We start from the raw sequence: 21090 nt of genomic DNA, 5'->3' as shown, positions 1-21090 counted from the left end.
TGCAGAAGATGCAAGATCGAATGGTGCCCATCAGGTTACCAGCAGGTTTCCATTCCTAATAGTCCTTTAAGCCTTCCCCCACACTAGTAAGGGTTTAACTACACAGGGCTTTGACTGAACACACATAAATGAGACCCCACCTAGAGACTAATGCTAACCGTACTGCATTATGGCCCGTCAGATTTCATTATTACTGCTCTGCTCCCTGAAGCGGGGACATCTGCTTTGTATAAGTTCTCCCACCTTTGTGGCTGTCACTGCTGTGGTCAGGGTTGCGTTCTTTGAAGAGGAGCCATTGGAGCTTGCTGGTGATGTCTGAGCTGCCACAGATTTGCTGTTTGCACTGTTTGCACCATTGGCTGCGCTGGCTGAGTGGGAAAAAGTGAACTTGAAACCCCCAGCTGAAGTCCTTTTGGGAAGATTCTCTTTGTCTTCACTCTCTTTAGCTGAGGGACAAACATTTTCATGCTTAAGTATCAGCTGTATGCCACAAAGCACAATCCACAGAGCATCACACGGCGCAAAAGCAACCTCTTAAATTTCAGTTTAAATGAAAGCTCACTCACTGACCTCATTCAGAGCACAACAGCATTCCAAATGAGAATGGCACAGCTGCTTTGGACATGGGGACAGCACCATCCAGTACACACAATTTCGTAGAGATTTGGTTTTGAATACCATTTAAAATTGCCCTAGACATGCACCTAGTTAACTCATTTTAATCCTAAGCCTGGCTTGCAAAGACAGGTTGGGAATTTGCTACTTACTACTTGAACACCCTTACTCCTGCTTATAGTTCAGAACACAAGCAACTGGGTTGTTTACATGACACTTCACCTATCTGGCACACAGCACACCCAGAGATGACAAGCTGAAATTAGGTAAATACCTTTTTTAGTTTCCATAAATTTTTCATAGCTATCTGGAAAATCATCCTCTGGTTTTGACTTTTCAACTGGAGGTACGACAGCTTCACCTTCTTCCTCTTCATCTTCATTGAACCACATTTCTTCATCCTCCTCTAAGGCTCTTGCATCTCTGCGAAATCTATTGCTACGCAATATAGATGGAACACTGTAAGAGACACACGACAAGTGATGCAAGTTTTGTATGCTGTTTCAGAATTGGACAGGATCAGAAATGGCTTCGGTGCTTTAAAGTAAATTCAACAGTCGGGGAAGGCAGTCTAGCTGCCCCTTGTTCTGTCAACGTGAGCTTCACCAAAACCCCAACTGACAACAAGGGGGACTGAATCCTAACTCTGACTGAAAAAGATTCTGCTCTTCATAAGCTGAAAGTTTTCCAACTAACATTTAATGTATTCACAAACTGAACTGTGCTAGCTAGAGTAAGCCAATGATGAAAGCCAGATGCAGGTTTATTCTGACATTTTCGTTGTTAATAAAAAAATACAAAAACCCCCACGGCCTTCTGCTTTTTCTGCCTTCTATGAAAGACTAAAAAAAGCAGTAAGGTGATACTACATAACGTTGGAGAAGGCTCAGAATACATAAAATGGTTAGTACCTGTTTAGTTTCTGGTTTTGCCGGTCTTTTTCTTGCTCATATTTTGTCTTCAATCCCTTGAATGTCTGAACGTATTCAATAGATTCAAGTGCATTATAAAAGTTTTCAACTATATGTGCAATAAGTGACTTAATATCTTCCTGTGTAAGAACAAAATAGTATTTAAGTCTCACATATATGCATGCAGAAGTTCAGAAAGCTTTAGAGTTGATCAAAGAGTAACTAATTATCCAGAATGAAGACATTATTTTAAAGAACAAATGTGAAATCAGATTTTTCATAAATAAAGCTGAAGTCTAGAAATATATGGTTAGAATTTCTCATAAACAACCAATATTTTCAGTACTGTACCAATCACACTTGTTTCATTAAACCATGATGTTTGTTATCTTTGCGGCCTAGGCCTTGAGAAAAAAATAGTTTAACTATGCCCTGCTCTCCCCACAAGTTTTAGTTCTCTTTCTAGTCATCAGTAGTTGCATCAGCACACATGGAAACAAGGCACCTTTTGGTCCCCTAAAAGTCTCACCGTATCAGGCAAATCTGATAAACATTAGTTCATATCACAAGGGCAAAAGTCATCTGAAAACACAATGCATTTTCCTTTTTGCTGGAAATGATAGCAGCTACAATACCCTACGACTAAAAAGTGCTCTTCATATTCAGAGACCACAAAAATTCCCTGAGAAGACTCCCACACACCAATGCATTTGCCCCAAGTAGCTTAGGAGCTGTTGCAAGTCCCCATTTTCTACCCCAGCGATACACAAACTGGGTGCCCCTGTTCGTCCTGTCCACGCAATACACCGTTCCCAACAATGCTGACAGCGAAGAGCTACTGATTCAGAGCTGACACTAAGAAAGCACATGTAAGATTTTCAAGGACAACGATCACTAATTTATAGTCAAATTGTGTATTACCAGATCTGAGACTAGATTTACTGACATATAACATGCTTCACTTAATTCTTCACTTCAAAGTTTGGTCCGAGACAACTCAGTCAGCCACTTCAAAGAATTTCACCCACAGGATACTATCTTTTACACAGACATACATACAAAGAGGGCCTCTACATACTCTTGGAGGGGATGATCAAGTAAAACAAACAAGAAGCAGCTTACTGGCTCTCTTCTACTTGAATATCTATCCCTGGGATTTTTAGTTTGTGATTTTAAGTATTAACACACTATTTCACATGAAAGACTTGTTTCGTTTTTGTACCTGTGATGACATACATATACACACACATATACGTAAAAGCAGAAGCAACTGCTAACGTACCACTCTGATGAATTCAAACAGTTCGATCACAGCAGAATTGAGCAGATTGTACCTAGTTCCATTATCCAACAGAGCATTTATAACTGGTTCGAACAGATTTCCCTTGGTGATATAACGGTTATAAAATTCATCTTTTAGGCCTATTATCCTCCTCATAAAGCGAAGAGCACCTACATGAAGAAAGAAAAGAAAAAAATCAAATAATTTAATAATTATATATCAGGACTCCAGTCTGCGGCTCTTGGAAAGAGCTGAAAAAAACACACAGAACTGATGCTACTAAGAGAAAGAACGGCCCACAAAACAAAGAGCACTGCAAAGTGCTTTTTGTAAAGTTCTAAATAAACATTTGCAGATAGTTAACTTGTTTTTTCCTGAATTCTTCGTTTCTGTGCATGTGAATCTGATCAGGGTCCATTAAGTTTTGGAAGTACAGCAGCAATAAGCTTTAGCACACATGAAGTTAAATTATTAGTACATTCCTGTGCTTCTGTATCTGCTTTCCAGAACCAGCCACTCTTCCTTAAGTACCGTGGATCACAAAGTCCATTCACCTTCTACAAGAAGCACTAGATTTATGAAGCTTTTAGAGATGATCACAAATGATCCCCCCACAACCATATCAAGAGATGCAACCACTCTCCTTCCACCAGAAGCTGCATTGGTCCACATTAACAGACACCTGCCACCCTTTTTTTTTTTCTCCCCAAACTTACTAAGCAGGCAGTCTGCAATAAGAAATTAACACTAATTATGAACTTAGGTATACACTTGTATTTGTTACACATTCCATGCAGTACATAAAACACCTTGAGGAAGGAGGTAATGACAATTCCATACTCACACAAGGCCAGAAATGTATGTTTTGAATTCATCAAGACCAGTACTCTTCTTAGCAAATCTTTGTTCATAATGTAATTCTTGATGTGATATGTATGGTGTTCCACACAGAAAGTGAGCAGCTCCAAAATTAAGGCAAGTAGTTGTGCCGTTTGATAATTATCTATGAGAAAAAGTCAGGCATTAAGATACACTAAAGAAGGGGGAGAAAGTGCTGTCACAGGACAAATCACCACCACCTTCAGTTGCTGTTATGGTTCCTGACATTTCAGCATCACACTGAAGTGCTTTAGCAAGCAGGACATTGCGTCAGAACAAAACAAATACTAATTCAGCTTCGTTTTTTTCAGCCACAAAAATCACCCTGAAATGGCAGTGGGGCTTCTTCCATCAGCCAGTTCCTAGTTACAGGTGCCCAGAGTAACAACGCGGTAGCACTAGTCTTTTCATAATGCTCTTAAAGAACCCTGAACAGACAAAAATCCAAACCATAAAAGTTCAGCTATGACTCCTTAGCATATACTCTACTAAGAGTGATTTTTCAGAAGCAAGGTAGACTGGGAAAAAACAACAACAAACAACCACAAACCAAACACAATAATAACAAAAAAGTTAATTGGAAGGAGATGAAAATGTTCTTTCAGCTTCCTGCTGTCTCAAATGAAACCAAAAACCATCTATTGCAATAAAAACTTTTAAAAAAACAATATGGACATGCCTTGTTTTCTATGATGCTTTTTATTTAAAAAAAATAATCCCAAAACTCAAGTTCAATTAAAACTTACCAGGACAAATTGTATTACTCTTAGTGGACCCAACTACTGCATCTGATAAACAGAAAATAAAAGCACTGTAAATATTTAACAGATAGGGATAGATAAATGATTTTACCAAACTTTTCAAACTTTTAATCAACTCAAAACCTTCTGTAAGTTATAGGGAAATATAAATACAGCAAAAATTATAGCCAGTTGACGTTTCATTCAACTTATGTTACAAGCTTTTAAATGCAACTATGTGAAAATATATAACCTAGTACTTCAGAATTATTCCTACGTAGCTAAAAGAAAACGCCTATCCTAATTTCTTCAATGAATGCTACCCAGTACTACAGATATTCTACAAGTTTTATTTTCATTTAATACATTTTTTTCTACGTAGCACTGTGAGAACATGGGTAAGATCAGCTCAAACACTTCAGTACACATTTGCAAAACCGTTCCTTTCATCCCTTGAAAGAGTACTTAAGAAAAAAAAAAAGCAGCCTGACTCAGAGGCTGTCATTATATTACATTTGTTTGTAAAGCATTAAACTAGTGAGTGTTAACTTATGTGCCGCTTCCTTTACAATTGCCAAGCTAAAGAAAAGAAAAAAGGTAAAGGAGTTCCACATTGTATTTCTACACTATTGCCAAGTGAAAACTAGTCTTTGGGATGGATCACCTGAGCTGCTAATGACTACAGAGTAATGTCACAGCATTTTTGCAAACTTCTTTTCTAAAAAGCACCTGGGAACTACAGACACTCTTTGCTTTCCAAGAACTATTTTCTTAAACCTTACTGGTAAAAGTGTTTTACGCTCAACGATATATATATAAATCATTTTCAGACAATGTTTTAGAAAGCACAGCGCAGAGGCATTCTCATTCAAAACCGCAATACAGGGTAAGACTGCTCACAGAACCCCTACAACAGAAGGAACAATGGATTTCAGGACACGTATTCCCAGCTTGCATCACAAGCTCACGGCTGTTACCAGTGCTGTAAGTTCAAAATATTACAAGATTTTTAAACAAACAAACAAAAAAACATTACCTTTTTCACATTTATCTTCTGATGTATTTGCCAGAAGTGGTGCGGTAAGAACATGCATACAATGGTTGTAGAAGAAATTGAGAAATTCACTTTTTTCTGTTTTCTAAAACAAACATAACTTTATTAAATACTGGCATTTGTATACAGCCTCTTAAATAAGAAAGGGTAGTAACACAGAATACATCCTACAGATAATTCTGACTCCCTCTGGGCTGCCTGCATCTTTTTGATTGGACTGCAACATTATATTCACTCAAAATATATTTCTTCATTTTGGGAAGAGATCTGAGACACCAAACCAACTTAAATAGCAACAAAAGCCCACCATGGATGCAAAAACATCCTGAAAAGACAGAAGCGACTCAAAGTGCTACATGTTCTTAAAGGCAGTAATTTTACCATAGTCACCTTCAACACTTTACACCAAAACACCTATCATCCTGTCCTTTTCCTTGCATTCCATATAATACAAACCTATCAATATACAAGTAGGATTACAATGTGCTTTCTTGTGATTTGGCTCAACACTGACCCCCCCCCCCCCCCCCGACTCTCTTCTCCCAGTATTTATCATTCAGCTACCAGGAGTTATGACAGAACTAGTATTATTTCACCAAAGAACTGGACTGCTTGTGTTAATAAATACTTGCACAATGCCACATACACATACTTTTTATTATCAAAAGTTAATGGAAGTTTATTTTTAGCTTGTTAAATTTTAGTATCAGACCACACATGACAGTGTTAAAAGACTTTTTTTTTTTAATCCTCTGACCAAAACAACAGTACAAAAATCACGCTTTCAATTTTGCTGAGACAGTAAAGTGTCTTTACCCCTTTGTATTTTCTTACATTAGCTGTGGCCAACATATTCTCTGGATCTATCAAAGTACGCAAGAGCCCCATTAACTGCACAGCTCCCCCAAGCTCAGGATCAGTATCGCAGATCATCTGCTCAATGACCACGTTGATGAGGAGGATATCCTGGAAAAAAAATTATACACAGAGTTTCAATAGTAGAATGACTTCCCTAGTTTCTATATTAGGATGTTTTGTTTATTATTTAAAAGCAAAAAAAAAAAAGTGAAACAGGAAAACTGGAAGAGCTGCATTTAAACACTGGAGTTCTGTCAGGTACAACCCACCACACTTAAATGTCTCTGCTAGGCAGAGCTACGATTTTATTACTGTACACACATGGGACAGCAACATGCTTAGAAATTTTTTTATCTCAAGTCTAATTCTCCTTATGTTTCTACCATCTACATTTTTGGATTAACTGCATACAAAATGCTGAAGAGGTTTTTTTTTGGTCATTGTTTTGTCTTAAAACTAATATATTCAGTGCATTCAACAAACTCTAACACACTTTTACTTACGTCGTCACTCTGTTGTGCCTCTTGCATTACAAATTCTCGGACCATAGATGGACTAAATTCTACCAGATAAGAAAATATATCTGTAGCAGCAGATCTAACTTGCAAGTCATCCATCCCCTAGTAAAAATGAGATCAATTTATTGCAGAACCATTTCAAATAGAGCTGCAAAGAGTCAGGGAGTTTCAAGTTTTGAGAACATGTTATTACAAAAATTTCTACAAGAGATGCAGTGAACAGTGACAGGAGAAAGACAAAACAGTAAAATGCTTTAAAGGAGAAAAATAATGGGGAAAAAGACTGCAAGGATTTCTGTCAATTTGATGACCCAACTACACCAGTTAATTTGTCTGAGTGAGAGAAATTTTCGTACAGTAAGAATTATTAATTTTCCTTAGGGTATGTAATTTTTTCCTTCTGGTTAAGTGCACAATTTCTAAGCCTAGAAAACTAATGTAACAGGAAACACTGGGACTTGTCTAGGCCTGGAAAAGAACCATGAGACTGGAGTTTGTCTAATCACTTAACATTTATATTACTTTTATATTTACATAACAGTCAATGTCCTTTGGTAACCTCACATATTGTTACTCTAGAATATTAAAAAAACACAACAACAGAATATACAGTTTCTGAACAGCAACAGCAATGACAATTTGCAATGGTCAAGCAGCAATAGCTGCTTCAACAAAAGGAGAGAAAAAGCCAGGTTTTCACGCTGCTGATTACGATAGATTAAACTGCTTTATACCACTGAAAACGAGATTAGGATTGAACAGGAACAAGTAACAGTCCAAGATTATCTAAATCTAAAAATACTATTTCAGCACTGCTCCAATAACAACAACAAAAATCAAACTCCAACATGAAGAAGAATCCTTCCAAATTTTACCCCTGTTATCAAGAGGGCTTCGAAGTAAATGCAAAGTAAAAACAGTAATAGTGATAAAGTTGGGCCACTTCAGAAAATCGTAGATCTTCTGGATTCAGGACATCACTATAAGCCGAAGCTTTCAGAGAAACAAAGTTGTCCAATTAAACTTACAGAAAGATGTTTAGCACATCTGAAAATCTGACTAAATGGCTGTGGTTGTTTTTCCTCTTTTTGCCTCTTATTAAAATGTCATTTTCACTTACCATTACAATTTCAAGAGCTGGAAGAATTCCCAACTTTGCCAAAGTTTTAAAAAATGCATCTCTGTTCTGAGGCTGTAATGTCTGAGAAAATGCGCAGAACTCCTTGAAGAAGTTAACCTATAACAAAGGGAAAAAAACAACACAGGTATTTGATTCAGAACACACTGAAAGTCAGAAATACTTATGATTTGTATCAGAGCCTGTGCATTGGTGGGTATATGCCTTCCTGTAAAAAAGACTCATCTAGTCCTCTCCCCGCAACGTTCAACAGCTGTTAGGCAACATTAAGGGTAGAAATAAAAGGAGAACAAAGGCAGTTAAAAACAGATGAAAAAGTCCATTAAGAGGCTACGATGGACCTCAGAGAAATACAGTCATTTTGTACCTATTTTATCCCACCTAGCATAGGAAAGATTTATACTTCTGTCTGGCTTGCCTTTTGTTTGAAAGAACACAGATGTTTTCTGATAACATACACTCTAGATTTTTATAAAGGCAACTTAAGCTGATAAACATATTCAGAGATAAGTAATGTTTGTAAAATATACGCCAAGGGACTATTGATAACTCTCAGTCACAGGACTGAAAGGCCTTATTGAGCGAGCAAGATACAGTGGAGAAAAAAACAGCAATTGGATACAGTACATTAAAGAGTACTTAGAAGAAAGTACGTTTTCAAGCCTAGGACTCAAGCTTAGCACTAGCACTTTCTCAATAGTAAAATAAGTTACTTAGAACAAATAAATCAGAGTTTTACCTAACAAGAAACATTGTCCTAGGGAGCACAAAGACTACACTGCATTAGAAATGACTCTAGGGTTAGGGAAATACCTCAGTGACCGCAGAACCAACAGAACACCTTCAACATTTCTACTTCACATCTGAAGTTTAAAGCGCTCAGCCACCTACTGAGTACACCAACTCACCAATTCACATCGTTTGTCATCATCTGTAGCTTCATCTGTTAGTTGTGCAAAAACTTCAGACAGAAATTTTTCATCTTCCTGTGTAACATAAAAGTAAAGTGACTTAGACAGCACACCTTACACATTAAAACTCTTATCTTTATAGGCTCTGACACTGTATAAAGTCAGACTGAAGTTGACTATCTGTTCACTTCGTAGAAACAAAAAATGTTCACTAGTAGATTAGGTAGAAAAGCTTTTTTTTTTTTTTTTTTTAAATAAACACAGTCACCTACATTTTGTCACTGAAAAGGAAGTTGCAGCACCTGTCCGAGAGCTCCGTTTCCAACACACAGTCTCAGCACCCACTCCATACGGCAGGGCTGCCCGCTAAGCTGCGGCAGGCAGCATTACTGGGTCCAGTCCCAAAGAACCTCTGGTACTTGTTCGGCTTGGATGCCTACGGCTCTGCCCTACAACCTGCAGGCTCGCTGCGTGGTTTTTCCACTCACATCCAGGCATCACAACACCACAACCCGTCCGTCTGATCTAGGCTCCCTCCCCAGGCCATGCACGCAGCCTTTCAGGAAGGGCACCTGCAGGATTCCCCCTTGGGTGCTGCCAAGGGGGCTCTAACCATGGAGCGCCTTTGCTGCTGGCGCCACACCGAGCACTGGGTCACACATCAATTCCTACTTCCCATCTGCAGTGTTTCAATAGTTTGCCACAGCCATGCACCCCCTGTCAACCTTGCTCTCAATAAACAAGCTCCCCCACTTGAGCACAAAGCTCAGCTTTCCCCATCCAGGAAACTTCTCTGATCATTTGTTGAGATCATCACTTTGAGATCTCCTGCCAATAGGTACTTATTTTTAGGTGTATATAGGACACCGTTTCTCTTCTTGCCAAGCGTTTCAGTTACACCATGGCTTAACACTCGAGAGGTGCACAAAAACCAGGGTGAACAGCATTGCCTCCAAACAGCTCAGGCACATCCTGCTCTGCACACCGATTTCCCTGCACACACATGGAGGAGTGCTGGCATTCCTTCACATCAAAATGCCCATCACCTTTTGAATACAGTGCAAATCTCAGAACCAACAGCAGCATTGTGCTACCGCACCACAGAGCTGGGCAGCACCGCACTGATTCACTGAACAAGCACGAAGGGATGCAGCAGTACTGTGATAACCACCCATGTTACGTTGCGTGTTTTAGACAGCAGTTACTTCATACTTTGCTGTCTGCTATTACTAAATTCAATGCATTTTATTAAGCTGAAGTACAGAATTTTTTACAATCACTTGAATGTTGGCCAAAAGGTCACATTTTTCCTCACATCTTAAAATTCTCAGGAAAAAAAAAGTGCTTTACAAGCACAAGGTACCTGAATCAGCATCCAACAATGCAACTTACACAGACTTAATAGTTTATTTTAAGTCTTACTGACTTTAACAGCTAAATTAAGTCTGTTAAAAAAAACAATCATATCACAACAAGAGACCAGAAAATCCCCACCACAGACTACTCGGCAACAGACAGATCTCTGGCTTGTCTAGAGCTGCGACCCGGCGCAGTCCTGATGTCCTAAAGCACAGGGTGGATCTAAGGTTTGTTTTCTGGGCTTGCTGCATTTTCCACATGCCTGCCCTTCCTCCTCAGCAGTGCTGGGTCTGCTGCTCCATGTCACATCGAAAGGGCTTCACTGCAGTAGCAAACAGCCTGGTACTCCTACAAACTGCACTTCCTAGGGAGCTTTACCAGAGTATTTAGGGTAATAAGACTTCTAATTCGTTCACCAAACCCAAAGGGACTTTAAGATTCTTGTGCCGCAACAAAAAGCTGATTTACACCAGCAGACTGGGAAAGCAGTCCTGAACCTGATGCCCACACTACAATGTAATTTTCCCCAAGCACAATAACCAGCAACTTCTCTTCCATGTGTGCTTTCTTTGTCACTTACAAATCCAAGGCAGGTCAACTGATTTAGGTGTCAATACTACTTGTAAATCAGCACGCTCGTCTCAGTCACAGTCTCAAAGCAGATACACCCATGTGCCATACACTTGTCTCGACTATGGCAAGGCCAGCAGTGACCGAGCAGCGAAGAACTGACAGAACTTCAGAGCTTCCTCCAGCGAGTACTACAGGTGAGAGTCACAGATCCACTGCTTTCAACTAAGGTGCAAGTAGGCATGCAGTACAGTAAAACTTTGGTGGAAAATAAAGAACTTTACAGAGTTTTCAAGAAAATATCTAAATGGAAGTCATTCATTTTGCTACCAGGATTTACCTTCTAGTTTCTTCCTGCTATTCAACCGAAGTAAAAAGAAGCCCAAAAGTTTACCCATGTAGTTTTCTGTCTTTTTTTCCCCCCTCCAGTCCTCTACTGCAGTCTTATGGCAATATTATTTCTCCACTGTGTATATCTTTCCACAATTTTAATACTTTTTTCTTCACAAGAAAACAGACGCATTTGTGAAGTTCTATTCCACACAAACGTGCCATTTCCCCAAGTACATGGACCAGAAATAGAATGAAAACATTTTGGTAGCCATTAGTTTGCACAACAAAATATGAACTGACAACACTCCAACGGTCAGCAAATGCAGCACAGTGCTTCGCACCAAGGCTCTTCTGGCAGCTTAGCTTCTTTGTGACAATCGGCTACTTTTAAACCTGCTTCTGACTAGGAACCCTTCAGTGAGTTTTTCAAAGCTCTGATACAGTAACATTTTGGTTACCTAGTATTACTTTGGGATATCAGTATGAAGAGAAAACGAATTCAAATTAATTCATTAACTACTTTATACTACAACATGAACATTTGAAATTAGTACAATAAGATAATTGCTTACAATCCATTAAAAAATCTGTAAATAAACTCACCTGAAATCTACTATCTTTAAAAATCAAAGTTTCAGAAATAAAGGGAAAAAAAATGCAAATCACAGTGTGCGTGATTACTTTAGACAGTGTTATAGACCCATAATCAATTTAAAAACTACACCTAGATGCATCTATACATAATCCACCTATACCATATTAAAAATCACTTACCTGCAACATACTGACAATCTCAACTTTGTTGAAGAAAATAAAGGAAGTAAGGGTAGAAAGAAAATTCTCTTCAAAAACAGATGGTGTCGGCAAGATGATGTCCTGAATATACTGTACCCTGTAAGTCTGGTGGATTTTTTGCCTGAGTTCAGAGTCTGTTATAGGAATAACCTCCTTAAATTTTGCTGTTTTGGTCAAGAACTCCCTGTGACGTTTTGGCTGAGCCAAAGAAGGATCATACTCAAGGCATCCAACAACATCCATAATACACTCATCAGAAAACATCACCTCAAACAGAGTTGCTTTATTGAGGAACAAAATTCCTCTAATAATTTCATACAAATGATGCAAGCCTTCTGTGTTCTCTAAATTCTCGCAGACTTGGAAAAGCTGCAATAGTTTTTTAATGTAGCCTTCATTCTCCAAGGCCAGCGCTAGCTTTTCTCTACGGATGGGTGAGGAGAGAACGGAGGTAACTAGGTCAGCAATCTCTTCAAGTTTGTTGAGTTCACAAGAAGGAAGGTCAATCAAAGGACTAGTTTCAGGCATTTCTTCTATGTGTTCCTCTTCGGACTCGATAAGGTCCTGTGTGACTTCCACTGAAGGATCCTTACCCTGAACCTATGAACAGAGCGTGCACAATTACTGTCTCATCCCAATACATATTCAAGAGTAAATCAAGTTGATAATACATACATAAATCCTTTCATACCTTCAGTTGCCTGGAAAATACCTAACCATGAAGAGGAGAAGTTTGCTGCTAGTGAATCCTACAGAAGTCACTACCATTATCTTAACAGGTATTTCTCAAAAAGTGAAAAAAAAAAAAAAAAAAAAAAACCCACAAACCACCAAAACCTAATGACATCTGTGAAATAAAGTAGTCTGAAGCACCTTGAAGATAAACACAAAACATACTAGGAAAAGAAAAGATGGGCATAACAAAACCTTCTTCCAGTGTCTCAAACAGAAGTGTATGAAGACTTCAAGTCACGGTAAGAGCCCACAGGTGTGTTAATGTTACACGAACCGTAACAAAAGGACCAAGAACAAAAGACATGAAAGGGTCATGCCCCAACTGAACAGGGGAAAAGGGATGCAATCATCTCATCTGCTCTGCAGTGCTTTCCTTCTGCTCTATATGCCCCTCTCATCTCCTCAGCCTTCTCATGCACCCTATACTTTTTATTCCCTTCACTGATCCAACCCTAAGATTCATAAATTCCTGGTGGACCTCCCTCACAAAGGATCACCTCTCAGACAGCAGTCTTGAAGCACTAGGAGTTTTGAAATTCAGTGCAAGAGACTAAGGCTAATGTTTTGTGCTGTCTGATCACACAGAGACCTCCCTCTCAGACAGGTGATCAGCTCAACCCCAAACGGGACCAGTGTGAAACCTGGACTATTTATTAGACACACATACTTGCAATTACTAGCATTGGTTCCTTTCAACAATGGTATTTGAGTACTGGCTGAGAAGACTTGTAGCCTAATGAATGCTAAGTTTAAGAATGCATCTAAATTGCCTACTTTGTTCAAAGCAAACTGCTAGAAATCCCCAGTTCCAAGTATCTTTAGTTACAGCTTTACACTTTTAAAATCTGATACAGTTACAATAAGTTCTGACATGAAAGCCTGGGTTTCTTCTTTTAAGTACACATGGGTGCAATTCCACTGACTTGTTAATTCCAGAGATGAAAGTGTAAGATCTATACTCTGTTTCATAATAATGAAGATTGAAATATCCATAAGACATGGATAATAAGACTTAGGTCATGATGAAAAAATGACCGAGATCTTGAGCTCTGACAGCAATGCCACCTCTGCCTCTCAAAGCAGGATCTGGCTCCTTGTGTGTTACAACAGATTGTTAGTTCCACACTCCAACTAGTTAGCTCCTTGCAGATTGGGAGAAGGACAATTAAAATCTGGCACCCCCCCAAAAAAAAAAGAAAACAAGAAAAAGAAAGAAAAAGAAAAGCCACAGAAAATAGTGGTGAGCATATGCTTATTTTCCAAATAGATTTAAAAATTACAAACCAAATACGTGAAGCCACAGAAGACACTAAATCATTTGGAAGAAACAGAATATTAAAATATAACTGTACCTGGCAGATTTTCTCCCAAATTTCATCACAGCCAGCTTTTTCTTGAAAACTCAGTGCTAAATCATAATTTTCTGCTTCTGACCAAACAATCAAGGTGTCCTGTACAAGACAAAAAAAAAATTGTTTGAGACAGCTCAGACCTACACCACACATTCATCTGTATTCCATTAAGTCATACCTAAAGAATAAATAATAATTACACTTGTCAAAAAAAGACTATAAGCCACTGAAATATTAAGTTACCTGTTCTGCTGTAAGGGACATTTCTTTTTTTGCTTTATGAACATCCTCTTACATATTATCCACGGATGTATTTTTTCCATACCAAAAACATTTATAATGGCATTTTTCTGCAACCTAATTCCAAGCTGAGGCTCTTGGTTGTGCATGTGAATGCACACATCACAGGAAATTAAGAAAACTTGCAATACAAAAAGTTAAGTCTCCTCATATTTAAGAAGCTGCAAACCAAAGTTAAAGATTACAGTGTTTCCTCCTCAGAAAGGGTTTAATACAGCTGTAGCAATGTGAGAAACAAAGCCTCACCTATTACAAACAGGTGTCTTTTTCCTGAATTCAAAGACATACACCATGGATTATATAAAACTTGTAAGATACTACTAAAGCTCCAAACATCCTGCCAACAGGTATTTTCACTTGAGCAAATTTTCTTTCCCTCCATTCTTATTGCCTCTATTAATTCAATTTGTACACTTGCACAATACATCTAGGAATTTGTTGGAATTTCTGAACAGACTTTTTTTTTTAATGAAGCATTATTAGGTCACTTGCTGCTCCAAGTTACACATTTCCTTTCAGTATATATCTAACAAAATATTTTATGACTTATTTCACTATGACACTACTACTACAGAATCTCTTATTCTGAAATAAATATAACTACCTCATTCAGGTTAGAATAGGTCCTAGACAGGGGGATTCAAACACACACACTGAATAATGGCACTTGCACAGAAGAACTGTGTGAATGTAACTTAACTGGCTGGCAGTGAACTGCAGTACATCAATTTGTTCTTTCATTTTTACCCCTTCATTTAGAAGAAACAGAGTCTGCCCTTAATGGAAAGCACTGAGCTCATTGCCCTGTGACCTTAACGCTGCTCAGAGATTTGTTTCTTTTTCCAAGTGTCCTACACCACACTTACACTTTTGTGCTCCTGCCACAAACATTAATAGGTAGTCTGCCTGCTCTTGGGCTCTGATTCACGCGTGCAAGTGGCACAGCTTCATACAGCTGACACGGTTTTGCTTACAGCTGTCCAGCCTCATCTCTGGCTCACGGACAGCTGAACCTATGGTTACAGCGTGTGACGTTGGAGTGAGCAGTTGAGCTGGCCTTCAATGAAAAAACAACTGTAAACTGCAGGGAGTGAAAAGCCTGATGGGCTCCCTGGCCTTGTTCAGAATGAACTGGCGCAGAAAGCAGATACGAGGAGAGCGGGCCCTCAAGTGCTCACTCTGTATTGCCAAAGGCACTTTTTATTTTGCAAAGACTGAAAAACAAAACACACAAGTTTTTGCTACTGTATTTTATATAATGTTATAAAGTATTTTGATGTAGGGTTTTTGAACAAAGCTTTGTATCATTTCCATTCAAGTCCAGGTATGCTGAACAATGCCAGTTTGTTACCACTGGAAGACACTCTACAACATAACAGGAACTCAGTCAACAGCTTAAAACAGAGTGCCTAAATGATTTAATATGCTACAAATTAGCAGGATCAACTTGCCTTTCACAAAGTACCCTCTCCAAAAAATGCTCATTTACAGGTTAATCCAAAAATCAGAATTCTTAAGTACAATTTTATGGCAGTTACTCATTTCAAATTTTTATTTTTGTATCTGAAAACATTCTGTGAAATTATGAATGCCCTAACACTCAGAAAACGGATACACTTCCAGGTAAGCTAAAAACCAGAGGCACCTCAACAAACAAAGAGAGACATACATGAAGAAGTCCTGTTCATAGCCCAGAATCATTCCACTAACAGGCCTACTGCAGTAACTCAAATGACTGTGTGCATCCATAGAGACTGTACTTAAAATTTTTTGTGACAATTCTCGGGTTACTGAGTAGTACTTGTTACAATCTGCACTGCCCACACGAGTAGAAGTTATGTAAGTTTCTCCAAAAATATTTCGGAAGGACTTCTGAAATATAAAGTGGCTGAAATGTTTCCAGTGAACAGGCACACAGAGGAACTGTATGGAACAACCAGGATCCTTCCTGCTCCCTTTCAAGCACTTCCGCTCGCTCTTACCCAGCAAGATGCTGCCTATTTAATCATCTTTATTAAAAGGTAGTTTCATTAGAAAATAATTATCTGACACCAATATAATATTTACTCAGCCATGCGCTTCCTGCATGTCCCAAGACGACTCAAGATCAGACAGATATCCTCCAGACCTAGCTCCTTCACAAGACTACCGCTTCGGCCCGCTTAGATCAGCGACAGCAACATGCCTTCATTCCCTCACACAACACAAGACAAAACAAAACAAAAATTAATTCAGAACAATTTGAGCTTTATGAGGGCAGTTCTAACCCCCTCCTTCATTGTCAGTACTAGTTTGTACAATGCCTGCTACTCCCTCTCCTGGTTCGAGCACCAGCCCCTCATCCCCCTCCTATGTCAGCACAGGTACGCTGTGCAGGGAACCAGAGAGAGGACAAGAGACAAACAGAAATTAAGCCAGCAAGAAGACGTGTTCCAGTGGGATCAGTTCCTACATCTAACCTGCTGTATGGCTACCTGAAGACTCATGCTGGCACGAAGGAGTGAAGAAGCCCCCTGGTAACTGCTCTGGCTGGCAACAGCAGCACCCCTGAAAGCCTGTAAAATCCCAGCCTCAAGTAACTCCACTGATTTTGCCTGAAGCAAATTGCTCTGTTGTCACTTGAAAGATGGCAACCGTGTTTCAGGAGCATTCGTACACATTCTTCATCTCAGATTTGAAAACAGATAGAGTGTACCTAAAGGAGAGTTAACATCAGAAGGCGGTGTTCACGATGAGAATTTCTGTAGCTTTTTACCAGTCTTAAACCCATGCAACTGAAAATTACCACCCTTGTAACAAAGCTGGAGGAACAAAGCACACAAACGGATCCATCTGACTTTCACTGAGGCACCCGTACATGCTTCTCTGCCCACATGCCAGGGAACAGCAACCTCAAGGAGAGGGCGGAACAAGACGTGGGTGTGGTAACACCCTGAAAGCACTCCTGCTGGAGCCTCCAGAAGATACCTTGGCAGCCACTGCGTGCTCAGCAGAGGCATGCATTTCTCAAAGCCTATGCCCAAAATCCAGCGAGCTGCTAAAGCTCTTTAGGTGTCTCACACTCTGCGTACACAGCATCAGGAATTCTTTTAGGCTCAGCAGCAGGGCACCCACGTCCAAGTCCTCTTCCTATTGCATGCCTAACACTGTGACAAAACTGAATTCTGTACAAAAGCTAGAGAGACCACAAACACGATTCAAGAAGGCAGTATTTATAGTTAATCAATCATTATAGTACTACTTAGTGCAAATAGTATATATTGGGAATCATAAACTGATGCACAGCAACTAAATATTGGGTATTTTTCCACAGAACTATGGTATGCAAATCCAAACTTAAGTGGCAGCTATTCCGTGAGTCAATTCAAGTTATTTTTAAAGAGACAGATGTGTAGGCAGGGCGTGTTTCCTTTTTGTCAAGCTGCACCATGTTGTGGCTTTCCCCAAACCCAAGAAGATCAGCACCTTAATAAAAATCTGCACCTACACTCTGACAAGTCAGTCAGCTACAAAAGCACCTGTCCTGGACAGATGAGCACAGCCTCCAAGTCTGCAGGCTACCTACAGCACAGCAGACTTCAACACTCGACTAGGGACACCAAGACCACCTCTGTTCTTCACTGGTTAACCAGCATATTTTGCCTAATTCTTTACACCATTTTAAATAACATCGGTTCTGAGACACCCAGGTGTGAGTACTACAATCTGAGCTGAGGCTGAAGTTTCACAAACTGCAGCACAGGACTGCTACACAAAGTTTTGATCTTTGCCACTCTGCAGCACATCAAATTCAAAGACAAAGCACTGTCAACTAAAAGCAGTATGAGCTCAGAAACTAGACAGATCTAGAACCTGCCTTTGGAAATCATCCATCATTATTCCTCTTAAAAACAACGGAAAACATCTCCAGAAGAGTGAGAAGTGAAGCAAAGATTCAGCCACAAGGACACAAAGCATTAGGATTGGTAATAAAAGCCAACCCGAACAAACTTCAGCCTAAGATCAGGTTTTTGGAACTACAACCTAGAAAGTCTTTTCCACAACAACAACAACCACCACCACCAACTTAAGTCACTTGAAACTGCTCAGTTAAGCAAAGAAGGTTTTCAAGTAAGCAGTTGTATGAAGTTTCAGAGTATAAGTTGCAAAAGGAAGCAATTCTAACTTTGCATCAACACAATCCGTGCTTGTATTTCGTTATGCAGTAGCTTCCTCTACTAAACAGGAAGCAGTTCAAGGCTCTTGCCTTTCAGAACCCTGTAGAGCTCCCACAAAGACCGTCCTCTCTTTCCTCAGCGGCCCACCCAAGAAAAGCCTACAACCATCATCTGACTAAATACACCAGTATCTACTGAGTGAAAAATGGAAACCACAGAACACAGCCTTCTGAAAAGCTAGGCCCACAACTGACTCACTCCAGCCAACCTGTGCTCAAGAGCTACACAGGTCTCTTTCCCCCAATTCTCATGACATAGCTTGTCACCTTTCTTTCAAAAAAAAAAAAATCCAAAACAAAACCCTTAATGATTTGTCTCTTCATCATTTAGGAAGAAAAAAAAATAGTTGTCTAGTGCTGAAACACTTCTGGATACCATAATGATGAAGAGCAGTATTAAATACTGAACAAAAGAAATAGAGAATCTACTGCAGAACAAAGAGGCAGGAAAAAAAACACGTAATAAACCACAAGAACAATGAAGGCAGAGACACCAGAAATGAATACAGAAGGAAAAAGCAATAAAAGCAAGAGATTTAGTAAACTAAGTTTTGTAGTGGATTAAACAAAGATGACCTATTAGTGTAGCTCCCAACTGTTTTACTTCTTTGTTCTGAAGAAGCCTTACCCCCAGGAAAGGCAACTGTGCAATTAAGCCCCACCATGGCTAGTCACTTTGCTTAGGAGAGCAGAAGGTTCCAGGGCTTAAAACAAAAACTAAACAACAATAAGGGAAGTCCCACAAAAACAAATTCCTTCGTATTACTTCCAGAGGAAAAAAAAAAACTCAGGAAGTAAACACGACAGAAATAACAGAGCTGGCTGAAATTTTGCCCTCCTGATGTGTTGATTATTTCATATGAGCAGCTTTTGTCTCCTACTCAAGGCCATATATGTTTCTAACTAATTTTCATATATATATGTATATATTAATAAGACGAACATGTAAGCTTCTGGAATACAAAGTAGTGCAGCACCACAGGCTTCTAAGCAAGTTTTTCACCTCTATGAAAAAAACAACATTAACAACTGCATGTCTCACCGCTTAGCCCTTTTTCTGGAAAACTGTGCAGTCTTAAGCTGGAGAAACCTATGGATACCAACAGTCACTTTGAACATAAAACAACTCCTCAGCATCAGTAATCAGAAAAAAATAAGGCCTAGTAATAATACTTGCCTGCTGCTTTTGATACGCGGTATTTGGATTTATCTTCGATTCTAGCAGTAGCGAACCTGGAAAAGTTATGAAGATATTTACTGAGTTTAACCAAACAAACATTTCCATGGGTCTTACAGCAGCCGCCCGCATGCCAGACAACATATGTTCAACCTAATCCGTATCTTCCAGAAAGTCCTGGAGAACGATCTTCTTTAAACTTAACTCCTAACAAACAAGCCAGGTAAAACAAAATCCAACAGAAACACCCACATAAAAGCGCTTTTCTCTTCTACTTGAGACCAAAATTCTCTGCAGCACTATTTTCTCCTCCTGAAACCTGGTGTGACAATTAACTGCTTTAAAGGCCATTTAACAAATCCATACAAATTTGCACCAGGTAGCATGCTGCACAGCATAAAGATGTATTTGCCCACACAAGCCACGTGGGTCATTTGCTTTTATTTCCTTCAACTGTCCTTCAGAAGTGAATCACCCAGATAGCATGAACCCAAAGACTTGACTTTGTGTATGTGAACAGTGTATGTATCCTGGCAACAGCTCCCAAGTCATTTATACCAGTCTGAGGTGGTTTATTTAGCACATTAGCACCTGTCGGCTGACCGAGCGGCAAGCGTGTACCACGCAAAAGAGAGCCTTGAGGTGACTTCAAAGAGCAATAGAATATAATGGCACATAATTTGATTGCCTTGGAATATGATCGGTAAATTTCTAGGGAGGAAAAAAAAAAAAAAACAAAAAAAAACAAACCACCACGACCATAATATTTCTGTAGTAGTAACGAGGAAAAGGGCACTTCAGAACATGGAGGGGGGAGGGGGAGGTGTAAATATTCCGAGGTCGAGCAAGATGTCGCCCCACGTAACTTCACCTCCGGCCAGGGCACCCCGAGGGGCGCAGGCTGCGGGGCCCGGGAGCCGGGATCGGGGGCAGGGCTGAGGGAGCAGGGCCGGCCCGGAGCTCTCACCGTCCGCCTCGGCGCGCACCAGCAGCGACATCCCCTTGAGGCGCTCCACGTAGGTGGAGGAGACGTGCCCGGTGCCCCTGTCGTCCCATTGCCGATCCTCGTTGAGGGTGTACACCTTCACCCGCCGCCGGGTGTCCGACATGGTGCGGGCCCGGCCCCGGGCCCGGGCTCGGCCCGCGGGGGGCGACGGGGCGAGGGCGGCGGGGAGCGGGGCTCGGGGCGCGGCCGCTCAGGGGCTCCGCGGGGCCTCCCCCGCGCCGCTGCCCATGGCCGCCCGCCGGCGAGAGGGCGACGCCGCGCCCCGGCTCGGGCCCCGCTGGCGCCGCTCCGGCAGCTACCGCTGCGCCGCCGCCATCTTGTCGGGCGCCTCCCGCCGCCTT

At 40.3% G+C, this 21090-nt stretch overlaps 1 protein-coding gene across 4 annotated transcripts in view; it reads right to left on the bottom strand.

The window, feature by feature from the left end:
* Positions 1–21090, bottom strand: part of PPP4R3B (protein phosphatase 4 regulatory subunit 3B) — a 24351-nt gene extending 3261 nt beyond the window's left edge. Inside the window, exons 1-15 of one of the 4 annotated variants that reach the window (XM_035565450.2) lie at positions 20711–21090; positions 19744–19799; positions 14051–14149; positions 11943–12563; positions 8904–8981; positions 7978–8094; positions 6843–6959; positions 6316–6447; positions 5464–5566; positions 4434–4475; positions 3653–3811; positions 2809–2978; positions 1527–1666; positions 890–1074; positions 244–446 (exon numbers count right to left, since the gene is read on the bottom strand). In XM_035565450.2, the coding sequence (XP_035421343.1) occupies positions 244–446; positions 890–1074; positions 1527–1666; positions 2809–2978; positions 3653–3811; positions 4434–4475; positions 5464–5566; positions 6316–6447; positions 6843–6959; positions 7978–8094; positions 8904–8981; positions 11943–12563; positions 14051–14149; positions 19744–19799; positions 20711–20852 (2364 nt within the window). In that variant the 5' untranslated portion in view covers positions 20853–21090. Of the gene's footprint in view, positions 1–243; positions 447–889; positions 1075–1526; positions 1667–2808; positions 2979–3652; positions 3812–4433; positions 4476–5463; positions 5567–6297; positions 6448–6842; positions 6960–7977; positions 8095–8903; positions 8982–11942; positions 12564–14050; positions 14150–19743; positions 19800–20710 lie in introns of all 4 variants that reach the window. The other 3 variants (XM_035565451.2, XM_035565449.2, XM_035565452.2) reach the window with 3 other exon arrangements.

This window comes from Cygnus atratus, chromosome 3 (genome assembly GCF_013377495.2).
Source record: "Cygnus atratus isolate AKBS03 ecotype Queensland, Australia chromosome 3, CAtr_DNAZoo_HiC_assembly, whole genome shotgun sequence".
NCBI lineage: Eukaryota > Metazoa > Chordata > Aves > Anseriformes > Anatidae > Cygnus > Cygnus atratus.
The sequence above is the reverse complement of the archived record's forward strand: the minus strand, read 5'-3'. Positions and strand labels throughout refer to the sequence as shown.